Here is a 25,163-nt window from a genome sequence, read left to right on the forward strand (position 1 = left end):
AGGCGGGGTAAAATGCTAGAAGAATAACATTTTGCGGCAGCAGTTTTTGATGTTTGGGACCTGAATAATAGAATTGTGACAGTGATATACAGTACAACACACTGTTACAGTTTCAGAGTGCCCTTGGGGAGAAACCTTTGAGCTGTTTTTCTTATAACATAAAAGTTCTTGTGTTGAATACAAAATCCGATTCTCTCAAATACATTTTTCTGATGCTTTCAGATACTCTTCCAGACTGTTTTATGTGGTTTTTGGTTTGCGAAGTGTTTTTTTCTTATTTCTCAATTGGCTCAGTAAAATCTATAAATCGATTTAATTTCCATAGCTGTAAAAATATATAAATGGTTCAGTTGAGGTATAAAGTGCTGTCTTGTTAGAACTCTGCACTCTTGGACCAGGCTAGGCTCCCATGTGTCACTGCCTGATAATATCAGGAGAGACCTGTAAGCTGTCAGGTCAGGGATGTGCAGTCTCGACTGTGAAATATTCAAATGCTGTGTTTCAGATGAGCTCACTCTTGTTTTCTCACATAACCAGGACAGGATTTCAGCCTCAGAGGGCCCGAAAACCCAAAAGGCTTCACATCATTTAGCTTTGTTAATTTATTCCATGTTTTCGTGTCAGTGAAATGCGATTTAAAAAAGTGTTTCAAATCCCTCCACATTATGTTGCATCAGCTTAAATGCATGAGAGGACGTAATTGAAATTTGAATACTGGTTATTGTGGAGTCGCTGGGGAAATAATTATTGTGCAGAACAGAAAATAGTTTAAAGTCTTCAGGGTTTTACTTAAAAAACCGAGTAATTTTAACATTTCAATTAAATCAATTTAAATATTTTCTTTTTGTCTCAATGCATACAAAGATTACAGTTACCAAAGCTAGGAAGTGATTTTTATGTCTCTACAATGTTTATTTACAGATAATAACTTAGCAAGCAGATGTCCCATTAACATCAGCTGAAGAAAGCTAGAAAGCTGATCTAATTGCATTTTGGCTTTATTTCAACGTTACTTTTTACAGTGTATACAGTGCTTTTCAACAGTATTCACAGCTTTTGCTCTTTTTGCATTCTGGCACATTAAAACCACAAACTTCAAACCGTTTCATTGTTTTATGCATTAGACCACCACAAAGTAGAACAGAACTTTGAAGTAGATAGAAAAAAATGACATGGTTGTTAAAATGTTGTGCAAATAAAGACCTGCTGAATAAAAGCATCCCCACAGCATGATGCTGTCACCACCATGTGTCACCATGACAATGGTGTGATCAGGATGATGTGCAGTTTTAGTTGTCTACTACTGACAGTGTTTTGCATGAGGCCAAGAACTCAAATTATGGTCTTGTCTGACCATAAGAGTTATCATGGAAATCAAGGCTTCCTCTCTGATTAATGATCTCCTTGCCCAGCCTGTTAGTTCAGGTGGATGTCTTGTCTTCCATATTCCATTTTGAAATGATGGATTTAACAGATCTCCTGCAAGATGTCCAACACTTGGAATATTGTTCTATAACTGAACCCTAGTTTGAACTTCTCCACGGCTTTATGCCTGACTTGTGTGGCATGTTCCTTGGTCTTGATGATGCTGTTTGTTCTCTAATGTTCTTTAACAAACCTCTGAGGTCTTCACAGAACAGCTGTAGGTATGCTGAGGTTAAATAACACACGCCTGTACTCTATTTTCTAATTAGGTGACGTCTGAAGGCAATAGGTTGTGCTAGATTTTATCTAGAGACATTACAGTAAATGGGGTTAAGCTTTACTTTCCATTTCTCAGTTATAAACCATGTGTTGGTCTGTCACCTAAAGTCCCAGTTAAATACTTTATAGTCATAGCATGGCAACTTGTAAAAAGGCTCAAGCTGCATGAATACAAGGCAATGCATGTTTGTTATAGTGGTGCATCACATGATTGCCTTGCAAACCAACATGTTCCTCCACTTCCTCCATGCCGTCTTTCTTGATAAAAGAAAGAAATGATGGTTTCAATCATAGTGTTGTGTTTCATTGGCTCTTAGACAGTCATCTTCTGCATATTCTCTTTAATAAGAAGGTAGAGTTTCCCCAACTGCTACAGAGAGAGAAAGTAAATAAGTAACCTGTTATCAGCAACACCCGAAAGAACATTTAATATTTCTTGGTGGTTTTCTTATTTCAACACAAATTGATCACAATAAATCAACTGGGCTACACTACCAAGTATTTCCTGTTTTTATTTATTTTGCCATCAAACACTAATGTACTTCTACAAGCCCTTTATACCAGTAAAATGTAGACGAATCCAATGCACAAATAAAGATCGCTACTAAATGAATTCTCATGAAAATATTTTTTAAAGAATATAAATAAATGCAGAAATTTTTTGTTTTAGTTTCATTTTTTACATTAACACAAACTGAGACAATCTGCTTGGATGTTTTATGTTTTTTGTCTTGCCTCTTTACCAGCCCTTCCTTTAAAAAATTCAGCCTGAGTAGATGTGGAGCTTATTTCCATAATACCAATCAAAATGTTGAGGAGTTGCTCCCCTTTTTTGATTATAGCTAAAAATAAAATTATTTACCAAAAACATCTTCATAACAGTGCTTCTCCATCTTCTGTCTCTGTGTTATTCAAGTGTTTGGAAAAGCTCTTACTGTCTAATGAGGTTATGAACAAGATGGGACCTGCAGTGGAAGAAACCTACTGAAAGATACAGAACATAATGGAGCAGAAAATGTGCTTCACACCTGTTTGATTTACAGTTTTCTTTCTTCTGGTTAAACTATCGGGATATACATTTATCAGATTTTAACAGTGGAAAAGCCACAAACAATACAAGCAAAATGTAACTGTAGTTTTAGGATTCTGATATTGAGTTTTGTTGTTATTCAACAGGAAGTTGTTTTTTCTGGACATCTCAGCTTAGGGTCAGGGATGATCATCAGAATTCCTTATTTTAAAGCATTTTTTACCCTTCGAGGCCATTTTATAAAAATAACTCTGATGGGTCTGATTAGTAGGATGTTGTACTTAAAGTGTATTCTGAGGTATGTCACGTTAATCACCAGACGAGCATTTAGAAGATATGCATCAGTCTGATATGAAAAATGACAGAAGACAAACCTGGACAACAAACAGCAACTTTCAGGCAGTCCTTGAGTGTTGTGTTGTCTGATCAGTTTTTTTTAAATAAAAAATTGAGAAATGTGCATTCAGAGTTGTTGAATCTAAATTTTAAGTTTATGCATGACATCACATGGATGATCGTACACATCACGGCTTTTAAAATTCTCTGCATGTTGTCATAGTGGGACATTGCTCATCCATCCATTTGCCCATAAATTCATTCTTCTGTCTCCGACTCATGCATCCATCCATCCATCCATAGATCATACATCCATTCGCTGTCTCCGACTCATCATTCCCACCCTAGATGGGATTGCCCTAGTATCTCTTCCCAGTAGGTTATTGGGATACAGAGAGATAGGAGAAAGTAAAACTTACAGTTCTCTGCATTCAGCACTGTTTGGCCTCATTATGACCTTGGAATTCTCACATTTCAGGTCCAGCTGGGCAGAAGTCATTTGATTTGATTCAATGGTTTCTTCTCACACTGTCAGGGTGTTTCCCTGTAAAACACAATGAACTGTAGCTAATCATAATCTGCTTTGAGGTTAAAAAAAATCCATTACATAGCTCAAACACCCACAATAAAATTTAGATCAAGAAAAATAAAACATTTAAACACATGTAATGATTGCAGGTGTTAATTTATTTACTGGCATCTTTGTTTTTAAGCTCACAATGAGTTGAAACTTTAAAAAGTGAGATGTGCATGCCTTTGAATTTCTCTCACTCCCACTGCTTCACCCTCCACGACCCACTCATTATTGATGGTGCTCAGTGAAGTAGTCTCAGAGCAGCTGAGCATGAGCCTGCCTGCCGTCCAATCTCCATATTAAGGACCAAAGAAAAGGTCAGCCTGGCTACGTCTAAACAGTTATTGACAGGTCAGGAGTGATGCTGCAGGGCGAAAGGGGAGGAACAGTCAGTAACGCAGATAATTACCATACAGCTGTGAAACAGACATGGTGGAGTGTGAACGGTTGAGGGGAAAATGTTATGCAGACAGCAGCTGACACTTTATGCTTAATGCAGTGATAATGGAAAGAGTAGTTAGTTACTGTGTAGAAAATTAAATGTGAAATTGTATGGATTTTATGGGAAAAAGCAACAAGTGTAACTATACATCTCATCCTGCATATATTATGTTTATCATGCAGAAAACGTAATTAAGTAAAATAATTGCACCTGCAGAGTTTTGTGGAAGGAACAAAAGCCTTCTGCACATATAACCATATAGACAGTTGTATTCGTCAGAGAATAATATGAGCTCACCTTTATCTGCATGGCGAAATGTAAATAACATCATGAGCATTTCTAACGAGCAAGAAACTCTGCAATTATACATTTAAAAGACAACCAGTTTCAGTTTGCGTGTTGCAGTTGGGGTCGGAAGTCCTCTTACTCTCATTGTGGACATGAAAACCACACTGATGTTGAGCTTTTAATTAATTTTTTTTTTAACCAAACAATTTTTTTTTATCAACTCAGGGTCAAATATATACATACTTACACCTAAATCTTGTCATGAGTTATGCTAACATTATTCTAGATTGGCTTTTAAGGCAGAAGGCCTTAAAAGCCAATCAAGTGAGTGCAGCTGCCAGGATAAAAAGGTTTTTTTTTTTTTTTTTTTACAGTATTTATTGTATTGACCAGTGCTCTGAACAATAGAAAGCTCTTTCAGCCTCATTTCGAAACATCATTTTAAAAAACAAGCTTGCGTGCCATTCAGTTGTGTCGAAATGAAACAAAACCAGAAAGGAAGCTGTTGGAACACCAGTATGACTGCCAAAAGTGGAGTATGTTTACACTGCCTGATGAAAAATTTTGTGGTTAGATGAGCACCTGCTATATTTTTAAAGGGTGTGGATGTGCATGTTTTATGATCTATTAGCTCTGTTTGACAAGAAAAATGCTCGGTCAAGGAGAAACTGCTGCTGGTGGCAGCATCCTGCTGTGGGACTGCTTTGCTGGCAGTGGTACTGGTACTTTGCACAAAGTTCAGAACTACCTCTATTTTCTTTAACCTTACCTCATATTATCAACTAGCAGGTTGAAACTTCCCTATTATTTTGTGCATCAACAGGACAGAATCAATGCATTAAAACTGGTTGTGGAATCAAGAAAGATTATATCAACCCTTTAAAATGCCCTCTCTAAATCCACAACCTGAGCTTTATTGAAAACTTGTGACAAATGTTAAACCAGTTCTGACAAGACACGTGGTTACATGTACATTGAGAAAGATGCCTAAAGATTGTTGATGCCTACAGAACGTATGTGATCGATGTGTAACTTGCTAAAAGATATTTGATTAAACATGCATTTTGCAGGTGTTTGTATGTATTTTAACAAAATTTATAGTTTTGCCCCTGTGTCGATTCGAGAGAATTCATAAATAAGTTACTTCTGTACAATTAATTTTTGTTTTTAAAAATCCTTGTAAGTTGTTTGTTGTGTAATCATTCCTCTCTGGAACAGCAACAATTCAATTAAATCATTAAAAGTGAAAATATTTGTCTCATTTTCATGCACTAGATGAGTATTCATAAGCTTCTGACTGCAGCTGTATGTATTCCATCAGATTCTCATATATAAAAGATATCCAGATATAATTTAAAGTAGTTTTTCAACATTTCTCTGATGTAGTTTAGTAAATTTATATTTATATTTCCCCTCTGCAGATCCATCAGTGCATCACAGGCACAAGACGGTGGTGACAGACATGTGCTACCCGACAGAGATATCCAGCCTGATGGACTTTGGCACTGCTGACTGCTCGCTAGGCAAAGGTACATTGTTGCTCCAAATTACAAGGCGTTGCCCTGGTGACAGCAGGAAGTGAGCACGGTGATTTATCCTGGCAGTTAAAAGGACGCAGAGCTGTCAGCTCGGCTCAGGGGGTGAACGCGGGAGCGAAAGGCCTTCGCAGGCCAGAACAATCAGATAACAACACTTGGTGTCTGGCCATGAGGGCCCTTAGCATTCACTGCAGGCCTGGATTTATCTCAGCTGAAAGCCTAATCTGTTCTGTCACCTATTTCGCTGTGTCATATTGTACATGAGACTTCCACAATTTTACTGTGCAGATTGCTTTGGAGTTTTCTGAAACCTATCACTCTTGAGTTGGATTGTAATGGGCTGTTATAGGATCACAACAAGATTACTTATCTTCCACAATTATCACCATCAGCATGAGCAATGTAATGTTTTATGAGGAGGTCTGTGCAGCTCGTAATGACGGCTTCTTTTCATTTCATCTTCTGCAGTAATCATCCCTAACAATATGCAACCACATCACAAAAGCTATTGATCACCTTTGTTTGGTATTTGATCTTTAAGATTTAAACTATGCGTCCACTTCTTCTTCTCAACACTAAAGCTGTCTTTATTAATTGTAGAGCTTACTGTGCTGTAAAAAAAAAGTAGCTGTCCTCTTATAGATTGTTGGCTTTTTGTCATTCCTAAAGTACCAAGACAACTTTAACCTGAATAAATAAAAAATGCAGTTCTAAAATAATGATTTTACATATTGAGCGAAAAATAGCTATTTAAACCAGCCTGAACCTTTCTGAAAAAGTAAAAGCCTTCCTTGCACACTCATAGAATAACTGTGATTACCCACTTTCACTAACCACATCCGGGCCTCATTATTTCCAAACGTTTTGAGTCAAAAATTACTTACAGAACCTGTATGATAACATCTATAGGCCAAAGGATCCCATTAAACAATACAGAAGCCTAAGTCTAAAGGAATTCAAGAACAGTTGAGAAGATGAAGGTGAATCTTCCCAGAATAGGGCGTCCTACCACAGTTACTCCATAAACACATCAATAACTCATCCAGGAGGTAACACATACAGAATATCACTGCAGCCTCTGTTTTGTGAGGCGTAAACTGAGGCAATTTTAGAGCAGCTTAAACTGGGGCCTCACAATGACAGCCATGAACAGTAATTCATACTATTGAATCAGTGTTCATGATTCAACAAAAAGAAAGAGATTGAACAGAAATAGTATCTATGAAAAAGTTACGAGGCAAAACCACCGCCAAATAAAAAGAACACCAAGGCCAAATAAGATCTCGATGATCCAAAAGATTTTTGTGAAAATATTCTCTGGATTGATGAGACAAAAGTGGAACTATTGGGAAAATTTGCATCTAGCTAAGTCTGGATTAAAACTAACAAAACATACATCATACTAACAGTCAAACATGGTGATGGGAGTGCAATGGTCTGGGGCTGTTGCTGGTTCACAATTTAGGCTTTCTGTAAATGATGAAACCATGACTTGTGGAGTCGAGAGGAAAATCCTGAAGGCGAATGTCCAGCCTCCCTCTACACAGTTTATCAGTTTATGACCTGGAGCTCAAGCAAACCTGGGTTACACAGCAGAGAAATTAACCGAAACACCATGGAAGTCTACCTCTAAATAGCTCAAAACATAAAATTAACTAAATCTGGAGTGGCCTAGTCAAAGTCTGGGCTTGAATCCCATTGAGATACCATGAAAAAATCTTACATTTTAACCCTTGAAACCCACTTCCTGGGTGAATGAATTAAAAACAATGAAAAGTTGGCCAAAATATCTCGACAGCAATACCAAAAAACCTCTCACCATTTATACTAAAACTTGGATGGAAATTGCTGGTGGTGCGACAAAATGCAATATGACAACTGCATTTTGTGTTTACTCAAGTTATCTTTGTTTGATATAAAAATTCGTTTAATGATGTGAAACATTTAAAAAGTGACTTCAGTGCCCAGCAGAAACAGCTCATCCTTTAAATTTCAAGGGAAATTCCTCCTGTAAAACCAAGACAAGGGTGCTGAGAAGCCAGGTTTTCCCACTGCAAGAAGCACTTAATTTTACACTTATCTAACTTGATCAAACACAATAAAGTGTTAATTACAGTACTAACAAAAACAAATTTCATCAGAATTTAAAATGTTTTTTTTTTTTTGTTCAAGCTGCAGTAGGTAACTTTTGTAAAGATGTATTTTTTACATATTTGTTAAAACTGTCACTATGTCCTGACAGTAGAATATGAGACAAATTATCTGAAACAATCAAGCTCCTCTTGCTCCTCCCAGTGGTCCTACTGCCATTTGCAGAAATAGACTGCTCTCGGTCTGAAACAACCAATCGGAGCCAGAAGGAATGTCTTAGCGGTGTCAATCATGCTCTCTGCTGACAACCCTTCCCCACACACCTCATACTGTTGTTCAAGATTCCAAGGGTGCTGCAGATGTGCTAATGTCTGTGCTAATGGTACTGTGCTAATGATTTGAGGACCAAGTTTGTATTTAAAGTATGGGCAGGCCATCGTCAATGTAAAGCATATTGTTGATTTTTCGTCCCTACCAGTGAATGTGCCATAGCTGTTTATCTGCTGTTATTGGTGACCCTTGTTGTGATTATGAATCTGACAATATTATTTAATATTTAATATTAATATTTTAATATTTTATCAAATAATATTTCGGTCTGTTAAGGGTTGTCCTGTGAATACCAGCCCAGTAAGGCGATGGTATTAGGACAAAATAGAAAGGTGTGAGACGAGCTCTGGCATTATTGAACAGCATAAACTCTGCACATATATGGAATGAATTCACACAATTTCTTAAAATACAAGAATTTATTAACAAAAATAAGTCAACTCAAGTCAAACATATTTCAATCAACAAACTCTTTACTATGCTAAAACAATCCAACTAAACTACCAAGCAGAATTAAAGAATAACGAAGACTAATGGACTATGTACAATATAAACAAGTTGATTAAAGATGATTGGAAATCATGACCAAAAGAGTGATGCAACAACAACCCTTCACAATGCAAGATCAGATCAAATATTATTTTAATGAAATAATATTTTAAAGAATGATCTGCTGAATAAAACCAACCTCCTGGATGACTAATTCTCAACGGTGTCTAATTAGCTGCCTTCATTTATTCAAATAATATTCGAAGAAATATTATAAAGGGGATATTCTGGAAACGAGCCAAATCTTTCTGGAGAAATGGGCTTAATGGTGTTTTCTTAGTTATCAAATCTAGTAAATGATGTTCAGGGACTATTATTCACTAGCTTGAAAACCTACAACCTTTCTGTTGAATACTCTTTAGTAGCAAGCACGTGTTTTAACCGGTTAGTAGTTGAGCAAACAAAAAAGCGGATAGCTTAGCACCAGAAACACACACATACTTTTAAAATACCTCAGTTAATATAAGGGTTAAAATGCATAAGCGCGGACGGCGCGTTATGATCAATGTTCTGTTTAAAATCACTCTTTAAATAAAGTTTGTCTTAACTTTAAAAAAACATACAAAGAACACAAACAGGGCACGTGAGCTGCAGATAGCCTGCTAGCACTAAGATAGCCGAGTTTCACAAAAACAAAACTTCATAGAATGAAAACGTTCAGATTATTTCATCCTAACTGTTAATCTGCCCAAACCTAACCTCTGACCATGGTGAGGAAATGTTGTCCAAGGGGCGATGGAGTTTGAAGAAGGTATCCACAGTGAACAAAGGGTTATCTTCCCGCTAACCTCCTCAGCTTCTCACAAACAGAAGGTGCATTCGTTCTGTGAACAAAAGGGTTAGCTTTTAGCTAACCTGACCTCCGGAGCTGTGGCTTGAAAGACGGCTCGTTCTGTCCGCTGCGGTCTCTGCTGTCTTCCTTCCAGACTGGGAGACCGCGTCTTTGCAGGGGCTTCTCTCGAACACCGTTTGCGTCTGCGGGGCTCGGAGAGACAGTCAAGCAATGCTTGTACCTTAATTACCCCCGTTCATGAATGAAAATACCGGATACACAGACAGTATTTCATCCATACTTATCTTTGCATATGATCAATGGTCGTATGGCTTCCTTGGATCCAGTTTGAAGAGTTTATGTCTTTTTGCCAGCAAAAGACATCAGCGCGCTGGGCCTCCCCTGACCGGTCCTTCTCGAAGGCTGTGTGGAAAGAGGGCGGATGTAGCAACAGCTGTGCTTTTATTTGGGTAGTGGCATCACAGGAAGTCCACAGTTATCCCGTTTCCCGGCTGTGCCGGAAGAAGGTTAATGCACTTTATTTTGAAAGTTCCAGAAATGTCCGTACCGGAGTTTAATGTTGAAATCCATGGCTGTGGGTCCCAACACCCTGCTTAGCCTCCATGTTCACGACAGGCTCCGTTGTGGAGGGAGGGCTGTAGCTCACCAGAGAGCAAGAGGAAGGGACCTGTAAGGTGTGCTTGTTAATATTTTATGCTAAGTCCACAGTTATCTTAGAAATACCCCCTGCAACTTTTAGAATTTAAGGGGTAGAAGTGATGTAGTTTTATTATTGTTACAATAATATTAGTAACAATAATTAAAAGAAAAATAATCACTGGTGATCTTTTTTAAATGATTATTTGTGTAAATATTTTTCTTTTATCTAATCAATACATTGGTAAAGCTGTTGAAGATATGAAAGTCTTTACTTGAAATACAAAATCGATGAATGAGTTCCACAATGAAGAAGCCAATGCAGATCTAAGCGATGTTTGTAGTTCTAAGTTTTGAAAGACATACTTTATATTTTCACGTTTTAATTTACTATCTCATGTGAAACAGAAGAGCCTTGTGCTGCTTAGGCCTCACAGTATCACAACAGACTACACAGTCACACAGAGAACCTAAAACTCTTAGAACTGAACCTTCCTGCGCAGATTTTTTGCTTTAGTTTCAACTAAAATGCTAGTCACAATGCTCATGCAACTTTTCAGGGTCTTTGGTCTGAACTGCATTCATAAGACAGTGGGACAACCATCTTATTATTTCCATCAACAACAAGTAGTGACAGATATGACCCCAGAAACAAGTTTTCCCCTCAATCTTCCTCTACAACCCCAACCTTTTCACCTTCTTGCCTCTCTGTAACCCTGGCTGTATTTTAATGCTGCTCTCTATCAACACGCTGCAGCAGTGTTAATGCAGAGTGGCAGCTCAGCTGTGTGCGGCTGATAGAAAGGAGCGCAGTACAGCAGGGGAAGGTGCAGAGGAGAAAAAGACAGTTTTTCAGGCTTTAAATGTGAGCAAAACATTGAATGACACAGAGATACAGGGAGATGCGCTGAAGAATAAGGGCATAAGAAGTGGAGAATTTCAAAATGACGAGGTGTCAGCATAGAAGCCAGACTTTGGAAAGGATTCAGCATGCAGTAGCTCCAATGCCAGCTTCAGAATGACGTAAACATTTAAAGTGCTACATTTTGTCAAAAAATGCCTCCTTATAGGAAATATTGCATCCCTTCAGGCCTTAATAAAATACTTGTGAAAATTAAAAGCTGCTGTTAAAAAGGAGATATTTTAACATACATTTAGCCTTTTCCAGAAATTTATTTGTTTGCTTTAAATAATCAGTTTTTTATATTTTATTTGAAATAAAATGTGAAATTTTCTTGAAATTTGTAATAATTTGCACAAATGGATAAGACAATGAAAGACCAGTTTTAGTGGTAAGACTTAAAAAAGTTGCATTTTAGCTCAAATCTATTTATATGCGCACGCACTGGAGGAAAGATTTCTGTTTTTATTTGTGGAGTGAAACTGAAGAATAGATTGAGCGTGGAACTGAAGCAAGGTCCACATATATCACAGTTTAAAAAGAGGTCAAATGTGGTTTTTATAAAATACAAAAAAGAAGAAGTTTGAAATTCAGGGATTTTTTAATTATAAGATTTTATAGTTAATATTATTTAATTAAGATAACTGTTGGTTGATTAAGAAGAGGTGAGATAATAAACCACTGCTTTTCAGATATGTAAAGTAAGTCAATGAAGTTGGGCCTTTAATGCATGTATATTGTTCCGCACCTTGTTTTATTTGCTGTGGTTCATTTTGTGAAAATTGTTTTAATTTTTTTTCTCTTTGTTCTTCCCCAAAAAGAAATCAAGCTAATTGATTTGAAGCTTATGAAGAAAATTTTAACTTCACTGGTTGGGGCAGTTTTACATAATCCCAGTTTGCAACCAGTTAACATTTAGGCATAATATTACAAATATGATTAAACCAATGATGCAAAGCAAAGTTATCTTTCAAAATAAAGCTCATAGGTGCTTTTTAAAGTAAAAGTCTCTTTTTCATGGTTCAGTTTTATCAAAGGTTGGTCTCAGAATCCTACTGGGTTTTAAACACAAAAATAAATGTTGGGCCTAAATCAGACATGAAAAAGGCATTATACTGTTAAAGAGACACCATCAGAATTTATTTAGCAATTTTCTAATTCAAGATGATATTTGTAATGTATCCTTGACAAACTGAGAGCTATGTTTAATGTTTTGCCACTCATGTTCAATGACAAAATGATGAACAGTAACCTTTGTTAAGGTCATGGATCCAAAGTGGTAAAGCAGAAGAAAATTGGACTTCATGTTTCAGGAAACAATAAGAGGTCCCAATGTCCTCTAATAAAATCATCTAATCCATTTAGATATGCATCTATCTTAGTGAATATGTTAATAAGTTGAATGTAGATGGAAATAACATAATGCATCAGCAGTGCCTGCATAATGAAAAAGAAAGTTACTGTTGCAACACTTTGTCTCCGTCAGAGAAAAGGAGCCTGGCAGTGATCCTGGATCTGTCTGTGTGATTGACAGATATAATACCTCATGCGACAACTATTTGGTTAGATCACATTTGATCTTGGAGTGAAGCTAAAATGCTAATTCTCAACCACTGACAAGCAGGACAAATGACACTACTGCTCTGAACAGCTGACATGTCTGTTAATACAAAGGATTTAACTAAAACTTCTCAAAAAAGCACACATTTATTCACGTTAGTATTCCAGCTGTGTCTCCCAACTACTTATAGACCCGAAACTCTGTTATGAGTTTTTATCTAGGTGGACCCTGCAGGCTGAATTAATTTAGCTTAAAACCAACCTGCCTTTACCTGCCTGAGGCGTAAAGAGCAGCGAGAGGTGAAATGGCACAGCAATAAAGTTATTTTCTCTGTCCGCTCATATCCCAGCTCTCCTCTAAAACGACGCGGACTGACCTTAGTCAGCAACAAGTGACAAAGCAATCACACGCCCGGAGGGTTTAAGATAACACACAAAATCCATCTTAATAAACACATCTCAGTGTGTAGAGGGAGCTGATGCGATTTGGTGTAAAACATGAACTCCATATCCTCTGTTATGCATATACAGTGTTGTGAAAAGCATTTACCTACTTACAGACCCTTTAGGTTTTGCATTGTTGTTACATCTGTAACAAGATTATTAAGCTAATTTCAAAATCAGACAAAGATAATGTGAATAAATACAAAATGGAGTTTTTCAACTGGTTTCATTTATGAAGAGTAAAAAAGCTATTCAGATCAACCTGTTCCAGTGTGAAAAGTCACAAGTCTCTCACATTACTGGGGAAAAGTTTTGACCCACTCCTCTTTGCAAAATTATTTTAATGCAGCCAAAATGGACAGTGTTTGAGCATAAACAACTGTTTTAAAGTCATGCCATGACATCTCAATCGGATTTGAGTCCAGACTTGGACTAAGACGCTTAAAAAACCTTAACTATAAAAAAACGTTTAGCCATTTAAAGGTGGACTGAGCTGGGGTTCTTTGGGTGATTGTCCTACTGTATAAATCATTTGCTCTTGAAGATAAGGCCATGAACCCCTGGCCAGGCATTCACCTTTAGGACTTTTTGCAAGAGAGCAGAATTAATGGTTACATAAATTACAGCAAGTTTTCAGGTCCTGATGCAGCAACCAGCCCCAGACCATCACACTGTGGCCGGTCACTCCTGGGAAGGTTTTGCACTGTTGCATATTTTTTCCATAGGTAGATAATGGCTCTTATTGGTGTTTGCTGGAGTCGCCAAAACATAGGAGTGAATTTGTAACCATTTTCAGAATGATTGATGTCAATGGGTTTGTTTCCCATATCTTCTCGTTTTTGACCATGGCAATGTTTATTTGTTTATGGGATCTTTATGCCTACTTCATGTTGCCCACTAGTTCTAATTAGGTTATTTGTTTTTCACAGATCTAAAAATAATCAGGTCTGAGTGTGGTTTGTGAAATTGAACAAAAAGTGGGTTTGATAACCTATGATGTATCTAGGGGTGTGATTGTATTTTCAATTAGGCCCAGGTTGGTGAGCTTTTACTTTTAAGAAATGAAATCATAATTTTAAAACTTTTTTAATTTAATGTTGTTATTTTGCTATATGTGTGATGATCTGCAATGTTTAAGAGTGACAATAAAGCAGAAACAGAAGCAATCTGCAATGGGGCAAATACTTTTTCACAGCACTGTATTAAACGTTTGCACATGCAGCATTAAAAAAAAAATAACATCCAAAGTTTAAATTCTGGCCAAAGTACACAATTTCAGAGAGGGTGAACAGGTTCACAGAGGAGGTTTCTTCTTCTTAGCAGAGATTTCTTTAATTTCCTCTGTCATTGTCAGCCATCAGGTGGAGTGAGAGCTCCACGCCTGATTAGTTACCTGGGGCCTAAGGTGTGCTTTGAGTTACCCTCCCCCCCCACTCCTGTCTTTATATTCAGAGGGGTCAGGGGGACAGATGGAAACCAGGGGAGGGAGTGGTTGAAAGCCGTCCTGGCTGCCACTGAATGTGTCCTCAACAGGTACACCGAAAGTGGGAGAGACAGGAGAGCCAACTAAGAGATAAAAAACATAAAGGAAAGCAGCTGAGTGGCTCTCAGGGGACAGCTTCCTAGTTACCTGTCTGGGTGGAGCTTCATGGAGCTGAGCTGAGCTGAGCTGGGAGCGGCCGGCTTTTGTAGAGCAGTGTGTGAAATTTGAATGGTGAGCACTCTGCTCTGTGCATACATGTACGCGTGTTTCCCTTCTTTCCTTTCGGTTTTTTACCTGATATGAGAGCTGACACCATAGCTGACAGTGGAGTCAAACAGAGCCAGAGCCGAGGAGGACATGAAGTCCGACAAGGAGGAGGGGAAGGCCGGTGAGTTTATGTTAAGAAAAAAAGGAAATATGTGTCAAGAAACAGGTTATTTATGTGTGTGTGTGTGTGTGTGTGTGTGTGTGTGTGTGTGTGTGTGTGTGTTAGGGTTGGAATCACCGGGATTTAGCTCCTGCTTGGATTGTTTGTCTGTTTATTACGTAAGAGAAATATGAGTCAGAAAAAATTATGCACTTGGGAAACTCCATGTTATTCAAATATGATAATGAGACAAACTACACCCACCACTACAGTATGAAGAGGTGGAAATTACATTTTCTTCCAAGACTGCACTAAGACTTATCAATCAGGAACGTGTTGTTGCTCAGTCAACCTTCCCAACGGGAACATTTATGTTGAAATCCACATTTGCACTAATTACAGTTAGTCATTTTTGTGTAAAACATGAATCAGTTTTATCAGAACAGATTACTCAGCTTGTTTTTTGTCAGCTGTTGCAACACCACCGGTCTGCCTGATATTTCTGGACAGTTTAACTGGAATGACATCTTCTCAATTAGATCTTCCGACATGGATTTTGACATGAGGCTTGTGTTTTTGATATTCTCTGCTGTATTTTGGTGGACTAGCAGATAATTGTCTTTTAACCCCTTCGCTATTTTCTAATTTTGCAGTTTTGGTTGTTTTGTCTCAGACATTTTCACTGTTTGTTACTAACCATTTGTCAGTTTGTTTCTCCTTTGGGAATTTTCAACGACTGGTCTGACAGCTGATGATTTAAAATTATTCATATAATGTACTCATTGTTTGGTGTGGCTATGTGATGATAAATAACATCTACTAGCAGATGTCCAACTATTGGTATTTTGGTTTGATCAGGGGTCATATTCCAAAAATTTCGATTAACCCAAACAGGAAACAAAACCACAGTCAATGGAAATATGCTTTAATATATTAAATCATGCGTGTAATTTGCACATTTTGATGTTTAATATCTATACATCAAAATACTTAACTATCAAGAGAAAACCCGTTTACACAATGATTAATTGTACATGGAAATGTTATTATTATTATTAATATTATTATTATTAGTAGTAGTAGTAGTAGTAGTAGTATAAGGTCTAGGTAGCAGGTAAATTAACAACCTGACTCAGTCTTTTATAACCCATTTTCAGTTTTCTGGCAGAATCCACCACATCTTTATTTAAAATCTGCTGTTTCAAAAAGTGCCTAATACCAGGCAATCCTAACAAGGCTTTAATTGCCTTTGAAAAAGAGACAGGCCCACAGCATCACAGACCTCCACCATACTTAATAGTTGATGTACGGTGTTTTTCCACATTTTCATTCGTTTTCTTCTAGACTCACCTGGCTTGTTTGTTGATGAAAAGGTCAATCCTAGTCTTAAATAACCAAAGCATACGGCTGCAGTTAAAGACCCAGTAGTGCTAATCAAGCTGCACGCTTTGAGGGTTGTGATGGTAGGACAGAACGGGCTTTCTCCGGGCATGGTTGCCATATAGATAGTGTCTTACAGTTGTTATGGAGATTTGGTGACCCACGATGCCACCCTGCTGCTGTTCTCTGATCTTTTTTTTAGGGTCCACTGATTGGCCCCGATTTCCTCAATTTTGGATGACTGTTGATCGGCCGATACTTACATATGAAACCAATCTTATCCACTGATCTTATCTACTTCTGCAAAGGTCTGAAAATCACCCACTGTCCCTTTTTGCTCTTCCGTAAGAGAGTGCTGACTAACAGACCGGCCCACCAGGTCACGACTGCATGTGCGCGGTTTACAACTATTGACAACATAAGATTGGAACACTGAAGGTGTGTAAGTGTCAGTTATAAAGAAAATCAGTATCGGCCAAAGTCGGAATCGACAGGACAGTCTTTTTAAAGACCGTAATCTGTGATTGGCCAGGAAACTGCAATCGGTGCATCCCTTTTTCCCTCCATCTATATATTTCCCTCACATGCAAGGAACCAAAGTTGTTGCCAGTGTCTAAGAGAAATTTCCATTAAAAATGATTGGCCAGTGTATCTTAAAGGACACAGTCATTGAAACATTATCAACTCTGCAAGTAATTTCGGCTAGGAATCTGCATTTAGAAAAAGAAATCAAAAGGATAGATCAGCTCCATATATCCCCATGGTATCAACATGAGTCCCGTATTTGTTTCATGGTGATGTCATCAAAGACGTTTGATAGCCAAAGAGGCTCTAAATGTAGCTCAGGAAAATGTTTCTTTGGTTTGGACATTGTAACTCTGCAAACTTCTAACATGCAAAAACTATTTTATATTAAAGGACAGGAGAAATAAAAGATTAATAACAGCTACACTGTAATAAATGTTATGTCTCTTAGCATAAACGAAAGTAAAAAGCTGCCTTAAAACTATGAGTAAAGTTGGGCACAGCGGTGGCGCAGGGGTGGAGCACGCAACCCATGTTCAGAGGCTTCAGTCCTCGACGCAGCCATTGAGAGTTCGACTCCTGACCAGGTAACCTTTGCAGCATGTCTTCCCCTTCTCTCCACCCATTTCCTCTCAACTTACTTTAGAAAAAAATGAGAAAAATAAAAGCCACTAATGCCAAAAAAAAGTGAAAGTTTATGAGTAAAGTCAACTTTCAGATATGCATGTACTCAACTCTGACAAGCTTAAGAACACTCAGGACAATTTACAAAACTAAATGAAACATTGGAAAGCACATAAACTTGTGTTTCTGTATTTAAAAAAACTGATGATAACATCTGGAGTTGGCTGCGCGGTGCCGCAGTTAGTAGCACTGTTGCCTTGCAACAAGAAGGTCCTGGGTTTGACTCCTGGCCGGGGATCTTTTTGCATTGAGTTGGCATGTTCTCCCCGTGCATACGTGGGTTCTCTCCAGGTACTCCAGCTTCCTCCCACAGTCCAAAAACATGACTGTTAGGTTAAATTGATCTCTCTAAATTGCCCTTAGGTGTGTAAATAAGTGTGTGCTTGGTTGTTTTTGTGTTGCCCTGCGATGGACTGGCGACCTGTCCAGGGTGTACCCCGCCTCCCACCCATAGACTGCTGGAGATAGGCACCAGCTCCCCCGCGACCCACTATGGATGAAGTGGTATAGAAAATGACTGACAGACATCTGGAGTTTAGGAAATAAAATAACCTAACCTGAGGGGGGCTTTCAGTTTTTACAGTGTACAGGACATTAATAAATTATGATTGAATCACCAGAGATTGCAAAAAATGAGAGACAATACCTTCATTTCAGGTTACAGTAGAGATAGCTGGAGGGACAATATGCTGAAAAAGTAATTAAATATATAAATTTTATGGTTTGTGTAAGTGAAGCAGTGCCTAATTCTGCTAATGAAGTCAATGGAACAAAATATTCAAAGCAACAGAAAATTGTGCCGTAATTTGAATTGTTTGGAAATGCGAAGGAATATAAAAACATACTTTTCTCTTCTTTTTCCACTTCAAGTGTTTCAACTTTTTCTTATTACCATTTTGGCATCACTGTTTACTCTATACAGGCCTGTAGTTTACTTGTTATTTTATTTTATGTATTTTTAGTGACTGTTGGCTTCTTTATGGTAGCTTTTTCTCTGAAATTTCATTGTTCTACTTAACTTTCATCTGGTCATGCTGATCTATATAAAGTAACCCATATCTCAGGCTTATGTGTTGTTTCACCTGAGATCTAAATACTGACCTGACCTACATGTTAAGCTGCTGATTGACACCTTCATGTGGATGATTTGGGTTTTCATCAGCTATAAGCCATTATCATCAACTTTGGCAGAGAAAAACACTTTTAACATATCACTCTGTGTGTACTCAAACCTTTAAATATACGTTTTACTTTTTATATTAATTTATTTTTTAAAAGAAACACTTTAATTGGTTTCTAGGTTACTGAGATGCACATGTACAGTATGTGTGTGTTTTCTTCTTTACTGAATCTCTTAGGAAGTAGCTCCATCTCTGTTGAATTCCTTTTGTTTTTTTTGGGACTCTTATGGCAGCTGATAAGCTCTAAACCTTAAGGTTATCAAAGGATACAGAATTTGACGTATTTAACTGCAGTAGATGGATGGTACCAATGGTTCTGTCACTTTTAGCATCACTCTTCTCATTCAGACCCTGAAATCTTGAAACTCTGTTCCCATTGTGAGCTCATCCGTACTGTATATGAATTAAGTACAGTGTTTTACATCGTTTTTCTTAGTTAGCCATTCAAAATCTCAGACAATAACATCACAACCGCTGTGACCACTTAAGCAGCACCCTTCTAAGGTAAGTCAGTTTTCTGCGGTGCCTTAGGTGGTGGATGAAATCATGTTGGTTTTCAGTGCTTCATAAACTGTATTTTTCTGAGTCTGACAGCTGTTTAGTCTCAGCTGCAGATTCAAAACAGAGACAAGGCACTGTGCCATTTTGTTCCTCCATGGTTTCCATGGACCTTACTTCTCTGTTCATTTGTACAGTCAGTCAGTGTGGTTTCATATGGTTACTAAGGTATCTGTAGACTTAATCTTCGCAGCAACTTTTTTACCTTTATTTGATAATGACAGTAAAATTGGTCTCATTTTATGAGCAAACAAAAGATTAAAAGTGTTGCTGGTATTTAGATATTTCTGCCTGCAGATTTTGATTCTGCAATTGTTTCTGTTTTTTATGTTGGTTTTGGCCCCCGGGGGATGGTTACAGCTACATATGTACCAAACAGATTTGTGGATGCATCCACCTGTTTATCTCCATCTTGTTTACGTGACAAACACGTGCTAGAGAATCTGTATGAGCCCTCACAAATTTTAGAACTATTTTCTGGTTTTTTTTCCATTTTAATATTTGTGCCTCAAACTGCTGTCTTCAAACAGTAAATGGACTGCAGTTAAATATAACGCACAATCTTTAAATTGCTAAATGCAACATGGAATTAACCAAATACTGTGATCTAATGAAACTAAGACTGAAGTATTTGGCCATAATGACCATTGTTACATTTGGGGGGGGAAGAGAGAAGCTTACAAGCCTGAGAACAAAAGCCCAGCTGTGAAGTATGGTGGTGGCCGCATCATGTTGAGTTTTGCTGCTGGGGGGACCAGTGCACTTCACAAAATAGAAAGCATAATGAGAAAAAAAAAACATTATGATTAAAGGCTGAAACAACATGCCAAGACATCAGCCAGGAAGGTAAAAATTAGAATTTCATGGGTCTTAATATATGAAGATTAGCACTAAGCATACCAGCAAATAAGCCCAAAATGGCTTCAGGACAACAAAGGCAATGTTTCAGAGTGGCCAGCACAAAGCCCTGATCACTGTCCCTTAAAAGCAAGTCAGTTTACAAACCTGACTCAGTTTTACCAGTTCTGTCTGGAGGAATCACTCCAGCAACCTATTATGAGAAGCTTGTAGTAGAGTAACAAAATATTTGAACCAAATCATACAGTTTAAAAAGCAATTCTACCAAATTAAATGTTTGAAGAAAGTAAAAATTAAACAATCTCTAAAAACTCTCCCACTCATGGTTCTGGCATTCAGCAAATAGAAATAATGTTGGTAATTGTAACCTAAAAAAATTTAAAGTTTCAGTTTGATTTTGACACAAAGAAACAAAACATTACAGTGTATGAGCCTTTATTTACTGCATGTAATTATCTGGTTTTATATATGTTATATACATATAAACCAAATTCAGTCCAGTTGTATAGCATTCTATGAAATATTTAAATTTATACATATTTATGAAATGAGATACTTCAATATTTGCTCATTTAACACCAAGAAATCATATCTCTGACCTTTGGATTCACAGAGGACCTCTCTGAACCTTCAGCTATGCCACACCAAACTCAGGCACTTGTTAAAGGAAATAATGTAGCAGTCTTTTGTATTCAGAGTATTCACTCCTGTTTTTTTTTTTTCTTTTACTGAGGTGAGGCACAAAGCAGTTTAAGATTCCCCCTCTCCAGTTACTCATTGAAACTGGAAAAGGTGAATCTCTGGAGCTAGCTAGGTGGACCTTTGACCCACATAGACCTGTTCCAGATCCCCTCAATGGCCAAGTTGGTTTTTTTTTTATTAACATTTATATGTAAACTATGCCTACATTCTGGGGAAGACGTCAGTGAGAAGTGAAGGTTTGGTTATATGAAGCTCTTGAATGTATTAGATATTAAATAGCCTTGTCCATGTTCTTTGTGCTCCTTCAGTGCCACATCCTTGGAAGTCTGCTTAATCTGCACATAATAAACGTCCGAATCAATTATACCTATCTGCAGCTAGCTCTCCTTCTCTGACCTCAGTTGTAGTGTAAACCCAGAGGTGATTAGTTTGTGTAAGCTGTTTCCCAATAGATCTTCATACTAAATGGATTTAGTCTGTATGAATTTAGATGAATACACAGTTTTTTGTTCATCGATTTTCAGCACATTCATTATGAAGAGAAATGCACATGTAGCAGAAATCACCAAGGTCTGCGTTCTTATCTGAATAGGTTTAGAAATGTGTGCAGAAAGGTTTCTTTTTATACAGAGAACATTAAAAATGCAAAAAACAAATTGAGATCAGTTGAGGAAGAAAAGATTTATGTTGAGGGTAGATGGTTCACCAAAAGAGCATTTGGGTTTATTCCAAAGAAGGTGTGCATGGAAGCAATTGGAAAGTGAAAGGACTGGTGGAGCAAGTCTTCTACATGACGGGAGTAAATCGCCTGCAGGTCGAAGAAAAACCCAGTTTTCTGACTCTACAGCACCAACTCCCCAGGAAGGAGGAACGTGTGTTTCCTTATCAGCAAAAAAACGGAAATGAATGAATTGATTTAAACAAATTAATCACTGTAGAAATGATTTGGGGTTAGCTGGAAAAATGAGAGTTCATGAGCCAAAGCTTGGCACTTTATCTGCCAAACACAACACTGATTCTGTTTAGGACTCGCATGTAGCTTCAAGTTGAATAATCACAAGGACTTTACTTACAAACAGAAGGAATTCAGACCTATACAGTTCTGCTCAAACTTATTGTAATTATTAAATATTCATGAGAAAGCATTTCATCATCCTGAAGCAAAGCACTCAGAAGCACGTTTTTACCCAAGTAACAGTACATTTTCTCAACTGAATGTTGTCTCCTGAGCTCAGATTATAATGTTTTAAATTTACACTATACATACATCCCTATTGATTTTTTTACTTCATCACCGTGGGATTCTTTACCTTCAGATTTGGGATGTACCATACAAACAGGACCCATCAACAGGGTACATAACCTGCTGAAATTTATTTGAACATGATGAATCAATTCAAAGCTTTTTTTTTTTGCATTCACTGTGACAGATTTCTGATAATTCAATTGACAAACTAACAAGTCTGTTTAAAGAAACTATTTTAAAAAATGCCAAAGCCTGATAACCTTTTAAGAACATTTGATAAAATTTTAACAGCCTTTTTAATAGGAATTTAGCAGCATATCACATCTTGACTTGATCATTTCTCCCCACTCTGCCTTCCAGATGTTCTCCAGATCTATTATATTGTGAGGACTTCTAAAATTTCTATCCTGAAAAATACATTTTGGAATTGTGGTTCAGAAGTTTGGTTTTATCAAACTTTGAAACATGGTTTTCTGCAAGATTTTCTGGACATTATAGCTAGGCCTGCATGCTTTCTTTGGAAGAAAAAACCCTAACCTTATCTTTTCGTCCACATTTCTGGACAATACAGCATTACTGCATTAATATCTGCTTGTATTCAACCCTCTTTACACTCTTAAATAGTTCTTAAAATGAGGTTTCTATATCAAAATAAAGTGGGATATTTGTTTTAGTTTTTTTCTTGTAATCCGAAAAATTGTCTTGCAGATTTACAAGGTGTGAGCTGGTATCATTTAGAAGTGTTTTTCCTTGATCTTCTGTTCAGCCTTTAGTGCAGGATATCAAAGAATGTCAGATCATCAAAGGGTGACATATAATGTGTTTTGTTTTTGCCACTTTTGTATTTTCTTGTAGCTCTGGTACGAGCAGTTCTACTGCTATTAGTGGGACTCAGCACATACATTCTGAGTCTGTTCTGCCTCCACACTGTATGCATCACTGCTCCAGTTACTCCTCAGCCTAAAAGACATTTTAACAATGCAAATGCCAAAAATAAACCTGCTGCTGATGTTAAAAATATCCACTATTCGCTGAATCCCACAGATGTAACCCACCTCTCTTTGGCTTGAAACGATGCATTGAAATATTGGCCTTAACTGGTGGCGGGGTTTGAGTACTTGATCCTAGAGGCTATGTTGTCCGGGGGTTAAATGCCCCTGGTAGCGTCTCCCATGGCAAACAGGCGGTTCAAACACCTTCATGAGGACTATTACAACAAGGCACGTGATGTTGCCTGGTACGGCACAGCCAGGATTCCACCCTGAAGCCAGGCCTGGGGTCGGGACTCGTCGGCGGCCGCCTGGTATCAGAGTTATTCCTCGTGGGACCCGACCAGGGCCAAGCCCTGACAAGAGACGCAAGGCCATCCCCCAGTGGGCCCACCACCTACAGGGATAACCATAAGGAACGATCAATCTCCAGATGCTTAAACTGGCTCTAGGGATGTGGAATGTCACCTCGCCTGGGGGAGAAAGATCCTGAGCTTGTGCGGGAGGTTGAAACCGTCCGCTGCTGACCTACACTGGGGACATTATCGGGCGGTGAAAGGAGTAATTTGAGGATCTCCTCGATCCTGCCGTCACACATTCCCTGGTGGAAGCAGCGACGGGGACTTGTAGTCGGAATTGTTTATCACCCAGGCTAAAGTCACAGAGGAGGTGAAAAAGCTCCATGGTGGCAAGGCTTCAGGAATGGATGAGACACGCCCTGAGTACCAGACACACCTCTTCAACATTGTGTTGCATTTAGGGACAGTGCCTCTGGACTGGCCAACTGGGGTGGTGGTCCTTCTTCACAAGTAGGGGGAACGGAGAGTGTGTTCCAACTACAGGGATCACACTCCTCAGCCTCCCTGGTAAGGCCTATGCCAGGGTATTGGAGAGGGGGGCCTGGCCAATAGTCGTACCTCGGCTTCAGGAGGAGCAGTGTGGTATTCGTCCTGGCCGTGGAACACAGGACCAGCTTTGCACCCTCTACAGGGTGCTCAAGGGCTCATGGGAGTTTGTCCAACCGGTTCACATGTGTTTTGTGGACCTGGAGAAGGCATTCGAACATGTCCCTTGTGGTGCCCTGTTGGGGGCGCTCCAGGAGTATAGAGTTCGGGCTCTATACTATGCGCCATCCGGGGTCTTGACAAGCGGAGCAGGAGTTTGGTCCACATTGCCAGCACTAAGTCAGACCTGCTTCTCGTGCTTGTTGGACTCCGGCAGGGCTGCCCTTTGTCACCTGTACTGTTCATAATTTTCATGGACAGGATTTCTGGGTGCAGCCAAGGGCTGAAGGGGGTCTGGTTTGGGGACAAGTAGAATTCGTCTCCTTTTTGCAGATGACGTGGTCCGGCTGGCCCTCTCTAGCCCCTCCAAGACCTCAGCATGCAGTGTGGTGGTTCACAGCCGAGTGTGAAGTGTCTGGGATGAGGATCAACTCCTCCAAGTCCGAGGTCATGGTTCTCGACCGGAAAAGGGTGGCTTGCCCTCTTCAGGTTGGACGGGAGCTTCTGCCTCTAGTGGAGGAGTTCAAGTATCTTGGGGTCTTGTTCACGAGTGAGGGGACAGATCAGTGCGGGTACCGCAGTAATAGGGATGCTGTGCCGGTCCGTTGTGATGAAGAGAGAGCTAAGCCAAAAAGCAAAGCTCTCGATTTACCGGTCGGTCTAAGTTCCTACCCTCACCTATGGGCATGAAATGTGGGTCATGACCGAAACAACGAGATCCCGGATACAAGCAGCTGAAATGAGTTTCCCCACAGGGTAGTCGAGCACTCCCTTAGAGATAGGGGGAGGGGCTCGGAGTAGAGCCACTGCTCCTTCACATCGAGAGGAGTTAGTTGAGGTGGCTCGGGCATCTATACTGGATGCCTTCTGGACGCCTTCCCCGTCTGATTTTGTTGTGGTTAACTTTCATTCTTACCATGTTAACTGGGGCCTGTAGATTCTCAGCTGTAGCTCTTTGTGTTTTGTTAAT

The 25,163-nt window shown here is 38.7% G+C and overlaps 1 protein-coding gene across 10 annotated transcripts in view; it reads left to right on the forward strand.

The window, feature by feature from the left end:
• The window catches only part of kaznb (kazrin, periplakin interacting protein b), a 179,563-nt gene that overhangs the window by 121,204 nt on the left and 33,196 nt on the right, over nt 1–25,163 (forward strand). For 8 of the 10 annotated variants that reach the window (XR_007035390.1, XM_047347389.1, XM_047347380.1 and 5 more), the window contains one exon: nt 5,796–5,903. The exons of 1 other annotated variant lie outside the window; for it this stretch is intronic. Coding sequence is in view for 8 of the 9 variants with exons in the window: in XM_047347389.1 (XP_047203345.1) it covers nt 5,796–5,903 (108 nt within the window). In the remaining variant the exon portion in view is untranslated. Of the gene's footprint in view, nt 1–5,795; nt 5,904–14,714; nt 15,088–25,163 lie in introns of those variants that run through there. One more of the 10 variants, XM_047347385.1, reaches the window with a different exon arrangement.

Source organism: Girardinichthys multiradiatus, chromosome 20 (genome assembly GCF_021462225.1).
Source record: "Girardinichthys multiradiatus isolate DD_20200921_A chromosome 20, DD_fGirMul_XY1, whole genome shotgun sequence".
In the NCBI taxonomy this organism is placed as follows: Eukaryota; Metazoa; Chordata; class Actinopteri; order Cyprinodontiformes; family Goodeidae; genus Girardinichthys; species Girardinichthys multiradiatus.